The sequence below is a fragment of the Scleropages formosus genome, chromosome 13, assembly GCF_900964775.1.
Source record: "Scleropages formosus chromosome 13, fSclFor1.1, whole genome shotgun sequence".
Lineage (NCBI taxonomy): Eukaryota > Metazoa > Chordata > Actinopteri > Osteoglossiformes > Osteoglossidae > Scleropages > Scleropages formosus.
This window is the reverse complement of record NC_041818.1, coordinates 17,465,780-17,475,887: the sequence shown is the minus strand read 5'-3', so window position 1 is coordinate 17,475,887 and position 10,108 is coordinate 17,465,780. Positions and strand designations below refer to the sequence as shown.

The 10,108-nt window shown below is 42.5% G+C and overlaps 2 protein-coding genes across 5 annotated transcripts; one reads left to right on the top strand and one right to left on the bottom strand.

Annotated features, from left to right (window-relative positions):
* Window positions 1–3,019: 3,019 nt before the first annotated feature.
* On the bottom strand, window positions 3,020–5,081 carry lsm11 (LSM11, U7 small nuclear RNA associated). Of its 2 annotated transcripts, XM_018756314.2 has the most exons (5): window positions 4,486–5,081; window positions 4,244–4,383; window positions 3,858–3,941; window positions 3,480–3,716; window positions 3,020–3,398 (listed from the first exon to the last, which is right to left on the bottom strand). In XM_018756314.2, exons 1-5 carry the CDS (start codon window positions 4,940–4,942, stop codon window positions 3,393–3,395), a joined length of 924 nt encoding a protein of 307 aa, XP_018611830.1. In that variant the 5' UTR covers window positions 4,943–5,081; the 3' UTR covers window positions 3,020–3,392. The 2 variants fall into 2 exon arrangements, with proteins under 2 accessions (XP_018611830.1, XP_018611829.1); XM_018756313.2 differs by having other exon boundaries at window positions 3,020–3,716.
* A 108-nt stretch (window positions 5,082–5,189) lies between these two features.
* On the top strand, window positions 5,190–8,860 carry thg1l (tRNA-histidine guanylyltransferase 1-like). Of its 3 annotated transcripts, none has more exons than XM_018756316.2 (7): window positions 5,190–5,397; window positions 5,728–5,960; window positions 6,235–6,411; window positions 6,945–7,117; window positions 7,433–7,521; window positions 7,776–7,883; window positions 7,967–8,858. In XM_018756316.2, exons 2-7 carry the CDS (start codon window positions 5,734–5,736, stop codon window positions 8,129–8,131), a joined length of 939 nt encoding a protein of 312 aa, XP_018611832.1. In that variant the 5' UTR covers window positions 5,190–5,397; window positions 5,728–5,733; the 3' UTR covers window positions 8,132–8,858. The 3 variants fall into 3 exon arrangements, with proteins under 3 accessions (XP_018611832.1, XP_018611831.1, XP_018611833.1); XM_018756315.2 differs by having other exon boundaries at window positions 5,191–5,397; window positions 5,715–5,960; XM_018756317.2 differs by lacking the exons at window positions 5,190–5,397; window positions 5,728–5,960 and having other exon boundaries at window positions 6,345–6,411; window positions 7,043–7,117; window positions 7,967–8,860.
* The last annotated feature ends 1,248 nt before the right edge of the window (window positions 8,861–10,108 follow it).

Genomic DNA, 10,108 nt, shown 5'->3' with positions numbered 1-10,108 from the left:
CGTCACTGGAGCAGCAAGAGGGTCCATGTCGACATCGCCTTGGGGGCCCCGCTCCTCTCTCACACACACACACACATTTGCATTCGTCTGCTGGGTGCATACTGAACACACAGCTTGCTAATGAGGCAGCGGGGCATCAATAATGAAAGGGGTGTGGGCAAGTGCTCCAGCCTGCGGTGTTACACATGCAAGGCAACATGGCGGAATGTGTCGCTGTCACATGCCATTTGGGAAGCGGATCAACTGTTGACGTGACACACGAAGGCCTTCCAGAACCTGTTGGGTCTGAAGAACGAGGTGACCTATCCAGATCCTTCAGCTGTAATGCCTGTGGTTCTGAATCGTGGACCAAATGTCTGTCTACCCTGTTGGCTTCTTTTCTCTCCCTTTCTTTCAGGTTGAGGACAAGTGACTGATGAGTGTGAAAATGAAGGGGCGTTGAAGAAAGGGAACCTTTGCGTACAGGAGGACGCCGCTGCATTCATTGCAACTAGTTCAGTCTGCTCTGTTGACATCTGTATTTTTTGCCGGGATTCTGTGCATTCTGGCTCTAAGAGCAGTGGCCCCCAAGGCCGGGGCCCTTTCTGCTCAGTGACCTGTGCAAATGTGATTTTGCCCCAGGAGATGTCGTTCTGCACGTTGCCCGTGATGACAGGGAAAAAGAAGATGGTAGTGGTTTGAAGTCGGCGCTGTGGATTCGCACCATTCATGGCCCACAAAAGCGATAGTCTCGTTCCCAATTCCCATGGCTTAGTAACGCAGCGAGGCTGCGGTTTCGAACGCATCCCAGTCTGTGTGGAGTCCGGATGTTCTCCCCATGTTTGTGAGTTTCCTCCAGGTGCTCTGGTTTCCTCCCACAGTCCAAAGAGTGTGTTTCAGGTGAGTTTGTGTAAGCAGCCTTCAACAAGGGCAATATGCAAATATGAAGGGCAACGGCGGTGTGTTTACGAAATACAGGAGCCTTTTGAAATAAACTTTTTCTACATCCATGTTTTTTGCCTCAGGAGAAAATGTTTGTACAGCAGGCCTACAATGTGCTGAAGTGTGGACTCTGAACAAGGTTCAGGTACAGAGCTCATCTCTCTACTGATCTATACACTCCCCTCACCCCCAAGACATGTTGTTCACTCTTTTCTTTGACAGAGAACACTGTCACTGGTCTCTCCGCAGAACCCTTCTACCCTTCCCGGCCCAAAGCTTACTAAGGGTACAGTTCTCCTCTGAAGCAGGTCGTGAACTAAGCATAGCTTGGTGCTGGTTGGCTGACCTCTGGGTCTCCTCTCAACCATTGCCTACACTGCAACACTCTGGACTGCCTCATACGCTGTCCTTCCAGATCCAGACCTCCATGACCCTGTAGTGAACAAGCAGTTACTGATAATGAATGATTGAATGAATAGATGGATGCTAATAACCTACTGCATTGAATAAAGTCGTACTATTTTATACTGATTTTAAGTCTAGTGTCTCTGGCATACGTTGACCTTTTTGACCATTTCAGTTAATGCTGTTTTCAGTTGTACTTTGTCTAGGGCCAAAAATTGAATGAAAATGGTTGAGAAGATGCGACATTAATGGAGAAACCTTGTGTTCGCACACGCCTGCCGCTGCCTCAGAAACCTCAAAGTTTTGAGGGGAAAGCACAGCCTTTGAAAATTCAATGAGATGCATAAGTAGTGTGTTTATGGGTAATGCACGCATTAAAGTGTAATCACAATCAGAAATGTCAAGAACAATAATGGCATCTCAATGCCTTTTGCAACTTGGAACTTGAAAAATTCAATAATTCATGCAGCGTTTTTGAAATCCATTGGGACCATATCGCCATGTCTATCAGAATGGGTGGTGGAATTAAATGAGACAGTTGTTCTTTCCTTCCCCTGATGTTGGTTTTTGAATGCATATATTTTTACCAGTTAAATCTCACAAGAAGGGTTCTGGGGAAGATGGGTCATGATTTTACTATCAATTAACAGACTCGGAGAGAGTTCTTCTCCGTGGCAGTGAGGCCACGTCTTCAGCTTTTACACGTCTCTCACCCATTTCTGTTAACCACTTGTCCTTGTGAGGGTCCTGGTGGTCCAGAGACCATCCCAGAATCATTGGGCGCTAGGCTAGGAGGGCACAACCGAAATGGGACACCAGTCCATCGCAGCATTTACATGTACACTGACCTAAAATTACCACGTTACACAATGCTGGAAATGAAGTTCGTGCTGCTGTACTTCAATGCTGCGCCCCTGGCTGAAACAATTCCTGAGTCACTAAGCAAATGCAATATAACAGTTTGATGAAGTACTATGTTTTACTATAAGTGATAGTGTAAGTACTAGTACATTCTACACACTACTTGCCTGTGTGAACAGGGAAAAGTTTAAGCCTAGATTTGCCCTAAGGCATTGTCAGATTTAGGTTCCTATGCGTTCAGATTCTTTTGCTGTAACTTCCCAGTTTTGTTTAATATGGTGATTCAGTAAATTAACACTTATTACCAGTTATGCATTACAGGAAGTCTCATGTAGTTTATGGATATTACTTTAAAGAAATACTTTAACCGGATAGTTTCCCTACTGTATTGTAATGCTGCCCTCTAGCGGTGAGTCATTTAGTTTGCGGTTTACTCCACTGCAATAAGTTCACTCTGCTGGGCATTTTGTTAGCCTGTAAGTCATATATACAAATGTGTAAAAAGAATTTGTAAACAATCACTCAGCTTCTGAAAAATAGAAAGTGGTCACTAAACTCTCCTTAGGGTGTGGGGCTGCCCTGTGTGTATGGGAAAGACTGGAGACCACAGCAGCCCTGCACGGTAGTTACTGAGTGGATGGAATACAACTGAACAACAAGATAGCATCACATAGTCAAGAGCTTATAGACAGGCACAAAATAACACAAACAACTAGTATTTATAGGTTCACTTTACTGTGTATAAAAATAATGCATTTATTCCCGATGCAGGATGTACAGAAAATAGTGATTTCCAAGTGGGGGGGGGGGGAGGATTTACACCTGAATTTCTGAAAAGATGTGCCGCTTACTATAAGGCTAAATCACCTCAGCTGTACCAACTTGCAATAAGTAAGCAGTGTATAGTCTATTTAAATCAAACATGTTACTCTACAGAACATAAGGAGCACCCTGGTGTAAACTGTCAACCAGTGTCACAGTTCATTATAACAAAATCCACCTGTGTACCAATACATGTGTCCTACATGGGTAATATGTGTTTGTTGAAATCAGGAGGCCTTTGGTAAATTGCTTGAGACCATCTATCACTTTATTTCTGTAATGTTTAAATTTCTGGGTATCTCCAGTAGTGATACTTACTACTGAAGCTCACTTATTATTGAAATTCCGTTGAACAGCAGCATGGTGTTCCTGAGAGGCTGATCCTACGGCTGTAAATTGATGAGAAGGACATTCTCACCTCGGATGAATAGCTGGTTTATGTGTCGTGTGTGCACCATCTGGTAATCCACCTTGGATGCGCACATCTTTCCGTGTCCTTCTTTAGACGTGGAGCTGCGGACCTCCTCCATCCTCGGTCCCTGGCCGCGGGGTGTTAACGCACCCACTCCCGGCTTATCTGTAGGGATGGGTTCCTGCACGGAGGTCTCAGATGCCAGGGTCTTTTCCTCCGTGTCCCTGAGGACGGCTTGCTTCTGTTGCGCCAACCTGAACTCTGGGCTTTCCTGCAGTTTCAACCTGTCAAACAGCTAAAAAAAAAAAATAATAAAGCTTTAATGGGCTGTGTGGTGAGGGTGTGTCAAAAAGCTAATGACTTGCATTAAATTCCACACTGATTCAGCTTATGACGTGTCCAAGACAGGCATCAGAGCACAGCATGGAGCTCTTACCCTGGTGACAGTGAGCGCACGCTCATGGTGAATGGCTTCTCCCAGCAGCGGCTTCCTGTAGGTCTCATCTACATCCACCATGGCCTGCCACGTAAGGTGGGGAATAAGCACACACTTCTACACTGCCTTAAGACTGTGAATTACTGGAATATTTTTGGTTATATTGATGTGTTTTATAATTTATTGTCTATTTATTTGTGCTGCCCTCTGGCTAGGTTTAATTATTTTATGACTAATGTTCTTGTATTGTTTATAATTGTTAAAATTTAAAGAAATAAAAACTTATACGTGGAATTCTCTAAAGGGCAAAAAGCACATCGTGTCTTGAAGCTCTAATATTCGATATTGGTTGGAAAACCAGGAAAACTGTGAGATGTGAGGATCACCAAGTTCCAGAACTTGTCGAAGGCCACTACGAAGCCCGAGCAGACGCCGCGAAGCCCTTTGAACGTGCGGATGTGAACTTTGACCCGGATCCTCTCCTGCACGCAGCGGAAAAGTTCGCCGAGCGGACTTCCGGTGTGCACTGCACATAGCAAACGACACAGTCACAGTGCCAGGCGTGAGACATTACTGACCGTACAGTACACACAACATTATACCTTAAAACATCAGAAGTTTCACATACACGGCATCCTCGTCAGGACGTTTTTGGGCGCCTTCCTCATCCGAACAGACCTCCTGCTAGCGCCGCCACCCCCCGGCTCGCCCTCCTCCTGCTCCTCCGCCGGCGCCGCGTTCACCATAAGCTTTTTCAGCCTCTCGATCCTCTCCGGGTCCGCGACGCCCTTCTGGGCCTTCCGTCTCTTCTTCTCCACGTTCTGCGGCTTCGCTCTGCCGCGGCCTCCTTTGAGGAAGCTCTCATATTCGGAGATGTTGTTGAAGCACCTGATGTTGGGGTACGGCAGGCGGATCTCGGGGGAGTAGAGCGCCAGCAGGGGGTCAAACTGATCCGAACTCACATCCAGTTTCGAGTCAATGTCCGCATTATCTGCCTCATCACGATTTCTCGCACATGATGTCTCTTTATCCTTCTCACGCTCTGTCCACAGATTTCCTTCCATTTTTCTCTCTTCTTCATCCATGTTTAAAAAAGCCGCAGCTGAGGATCATGGGAAATCGGTCCGCCACTGCTTTATTGCCCGCCAGGGGGAGCCAGAGGACGTTCTAGAAACACTCTCAGTAAAATAGAATTTTACTAAAGCTTTCATGAGCGAGATAGTCAATATAATCACATTATTTATACTTAGTTGAAGAGTTACGCATTTATTGCATTTTACAATAGGTTTTGACCAACATGTTTCATCCCGGAACCACTCTGTTAAATTTCGTTTTCCAGTAGGACTCTAAAAACAGACGGACCGCCATGAAAGCATGGCGCTCGTTCAATCAAAGCCATATATTTAGTCAATGAGATTTAGCAATTATTATGGCTGCGTTATTATTTTACTCATTTCTTGTCTGACTTCTGCATTCAAAGCGACGTATAGTATTTGACTCATTAAATACAGCCGAGTGTTTTAACTCACTGTAATTCTGGGTAAGTACCTTGCTTTATCAGGACACTTCGTGTGGGAAATCTGTACTTGAACTTATGATTATCATGTATATAGACAGTAACTGATGTTTTAAGTCTGAATTTGTGATTTTATTTTCAGTGGGTAACTGAAATGCACCTCAAAGATCAGTGATACGAATTTGAATTTCCCGACGGTAGCTATATTCATTGACTTGATAAAAATCTAGATTAATATCTATGATAACATAATCATTCGATTCATTGCCTTTATAATATAATTTATTGGGGCAGTATAACACAGACAAGCAATTTAACTTGCTGTTGCTTTGTACAACAAGTGTGTCTTTACAGCAGCCCATGTTGAAGCACCTGGCCCATCATCTCCGAGCATCTTTATTCTCCGCACGGTGTTCTAGAGCAGCTGATGCTGTAGCAAAGTCTGCCTTCGAGGGGTCAGTTAGTTTCTCCTCCTCGACTGCCATGGCCAAGAGCAAGTTCGAGTATGTTCGTAATTTTGAGACTGACGACACGTGTCTCAGGAACTGCTACATCGTGGTCCGTTTGGATGGGCGTAACTTCCACAGGTGAGACCCATTCTTCAGCCCCACAGGTACAGCTGTGATGCAGCTTTTGTTTTGTGTAAAGAAGTCTCTTTATTTATACAGTATATTTATTGGGTCCTCACTGGAATTTCTTCAAAATTTTCAGTAAATCCCATCGTTAAGCGGAAACAGCACTATAGAGTGATGCTTTTACAGAATTCCTGGTTTTAGCTACTCCATCTCAGATGACAGACAGATTAAGTAGCTGCTGAGGGTGCAGATTCTTTTCTGCTGAGACTGTAGTTTTTCCATATAGGTTTGCAGAGCAGCACAACTTTGTGAAGCCCAACGATGACCGAGCTCTGGGCCTCATGACCCGCAGCGCCCGCTCAGTAATGGAGGAGCTGGAGGACATTGTCATTGCATATGGGCAGAGCGATGAGTATAGCTTTGTCTTCAAGAGGTCCTCCAATTGGTTCAAGAGAAGAGCCAGGTATTCACATGGCACCTTTATTGTCACAACTAACTCTCTACATTCCAAAGATAATAGATAAATTTGATGTACAGTGCAGTATATATATCGTCTGCTTGCTCCCAACAAAGTTCACATATGAAGTTCAGTAAATGTTGATTTGAATAACAGTAAAGCGGTAATCTCTTTAGCTGTTATTCCTTTACATGCATGTTTACATAAACAGCTGTCAGCTTTGCTCCTGGAAAAGAGCTCAATATTACTTAAGTTATGCAGTCCATTGATTTTATCAGTCATTTGATTGCTGAGGTGGGGCAAATCCTCCATGTAATCCAGGTTGTCAGATTTGAGTAACTGCTATAGAGTGTTTCTTGGAAGGAAATCCTTAGGAGACTTTTCAAAATCCAATGTGTGGTATGGCCAGAGGTTGTTGCATATTTCTTTAATCTCACCCACAGACGGAAGCAAAGAAGTGCTCAAATTTCAGATGCCAAAGGTTGCATGGTGATGGTGACCTCATTTACATATTCTCTCCCCCCATTTGTTCCCCCCAGCAAACTGATGACACACGTTGCCTCCCAGTTCTCATCTGCATACGTTTTCTACTGGAAGGATTATTTTGGGGAAGAGCAGCTGCTTCTGTACCCACCAGGTTTTGACGGCAGGGTGGTCCTTTACCCCAGCAATCGCAATCTAAGGGATTATCTGAGCTGGAGGCAGGCTGACTGTGAGTGATTAGTTAATATCATTTCAGGGTCCTAGTGTCTGTTCAAGTTCAGGATATGTCTGAGTACTGTAATGAACCCTTGGCAAATATTCTTAATATGGAATTGCTCCAGTAAAATATCCAGCTCTCTGTGAGTAAAGTTTTAAGATAAATTGGCTAAACCCTCAGTTAAGTAACAAAATAATAAATGTTCTTTTATAATAGTTTGCTTTTAATAGGCTTCTTAAAATGTATATGTTTAGGAACAGTTTACACACACCATTGCCAATGATGTGTTCTCCTCTGATGAAAATAGTGATATGTTTTATGTTTCAGGCCATATTAATAACTTGTACAATACAGTATTTTGGAATTTGGTGCAGAAGGGGGGGCTGACCACTTCTGAAGCAGAAGAAAAATTAAAGGTGAGAACGGCCAAATGACAGGTTTGAGTCACCAGGTGCTGCATAAATGATCTCACCCAGTTTTTATTCAGCGTGAACGGCACCATCACTTTATAACCTTTGATCGGTTTGTTGCATGGTCACTGGTGTTTGAATGGGGGCTTGGTGACTGACACTGTAGGTAGCGCATCTATTACCAGTTCAGTTGGTACAGAATGAAAAAACTGACTGCTGCTTTTAGGTGTTATGATGTTATATGTTTTTTTTTTTTTCAGGGCACTCTGGCAGCAGATAAAAATGAAATATTGTTCTCGGAGTTCAACATAAACTACAACAACGAGCCACTCATTTACAAAAAAGGCACAGTCCTCATTTGGGATAAGGTAAAGAAACAAGTACTCGTTTTGCCTTTTAAGATGGACTTATTATCATAATATAACACTGACACATTTATTCGTTACTTTAGGTCAATGAAACCACAACGAAACATGTAAAACTGCCAAATGAAGACAGTGAGAAAGAGGTGACAGTGACAAGGACTAGGAATATAATTACTGCACATCACTGTGACTTCATTGGGGATGAGTTCTGGGAGGAGCATCCAAACATTCTAGAAGATGACTGCTGCTAGCTGAACACACTGCAGTAAGCATTTCATGGCAACCTAAATACAAGACTCAGAGGTGTAATGGCAACTATGAAGCACGACAACTCAGAGAGGGGATTACTTTGGTGCCCTTTTTAGCACTGGTGTGTTGCACATCGGCAGTTCTGTATCAGCTTCAGAACACCAACCAGCTGGAGAAATTTGTCTACATGGACTTGTTGAGTGAGCATGTAAAATTTAGTGACAGTTTACTCTTAAGAGTGATGTTGCTTTTGGAACTGCCTGATTGAAAGTTGCACTGGAGAATTCATGTGCAATGGGCAGAAGTAACCAGGCATGGAAAGCAAAAAGTCAACTTTTGGTTTCCCTTTTTTAACTGATAATAAACAGTAGTGTAGACATAATTATGAATAGTAAAAACAAAAAACTTTCCCCTGCAGTTTCAGGTTATATGCAAATATGTCATACAATTCAGTTATATTGAATATAATGGTATAGATTTTGTTTATTAATTGGCATGACAAAATTTTAGCCATAGTATGTATAGTAATCTAGATGAAGACCCACAAAGGCTCAGAAAATGCAGATCAAAAATAGTGTGACAAAAGTAAACCTTTCAAAACGGCATCAAAAATAAATGTAAGGAGCAAGTTTCTTTTTTAATAAAAGCTTGTGTTTTCTGCTGTACCTGATTCTGTGGAAAGTTAATCCATGGTGAGTTTGCCTCTGGAGGGAAGATCATTTGTCCATCTGTTGCAGAGTAAAGAACTAAGGAGAAATGTCCTTTTTTTTTTTTTTTTTTTTTTTTTATAAAAGAGATGTGGCTGCTAAAATGCCTCTGCTTTTGGAAGTGTTTATTAATGAGTGATAGATGGTGTCAGATTTCAATTAGTACATGAAAGTGGGTGTAACACAGAGAATCAGATCATATAAAACAGTGCATCCATAGAATCCTGCAACAGAGTTTAACGATTGAACCATTTCCACTGTAATGCAAAGCTAACAGAGCTGCTGCAGAAACATGAAATCACAGGAAGTACGAAGGTCTCACTGCCAAGAGGTGCAGGTCCAGCAGGAAGCAAGAGGAACTGATTCAGTGAATCAAACTGCCAACTGCTTCCAAATGAAGATGCATCTGTGGATGCGTCAGCAACTTGGTTGGCCGTGCATCAGTATGGGAATTGTCCAGTACGGTGTAGTGATCTACTTCCAGTGAATATCAGTTGGTCTTTGAACATTTAAATTCTTCCATAAGAAAATTGCATATCATACAGAGGAGGGTAAAAGCTATTCATTACGTTACCATTACTGCCTAGCATTTGCTCTGCCCTGTATGTGAATTGTTGTATGTGAAATGTTCAGTTATTAAAATTATTTTTCATTTGTAAAATCAAAGCTGAGATACTTTTGAATTGTCTTAATATTGAAGTACAGGACCTCAGAGTAAGAAATTATTTTCTGGAGCAATCCCTGAATGCTCATATGGACTCTGCAATAACAGGTGGTAACCGAACAGCGGGACACTGTAGGACTTCTTTACGTGATGTTTACTGGTTCAGCTCCCAGGAGGAGCACTGCAATAGTATTCTTGAACAATGTATATGTTTAGTATTGTTCCAGTAAGGTAATCTAACTATATAAGTGAGTGAAATTGTAAGTTGTCTTGAGTTTAAAATGTTGACCTGGCAGTTTAAGTGCAATAACAATAATAAGCATATCCACAATCCCACCATGCTGAAGCAAACCTGTAATGAGTAGTGCTGACAACAGCATCCAGCTGGGTATGTGGAGGAGTGCTGTGACGATGTATCCAAAGCAAAATTTTGGCAGGAATTCAACACAAGAACGAAAAGGGCAGGGAAAAAAAAGCCAGGAGGTTTGTGTACATCTGCAATTTTACATGTAGCTTAACAGCAGTGTTGCAGAGCTGAGATGGAAGGGGAAAACACACTTTAAAAAAAAAAAAAGAGCCTATGCGCTTGAGTAACAAAGTGGTTTTTG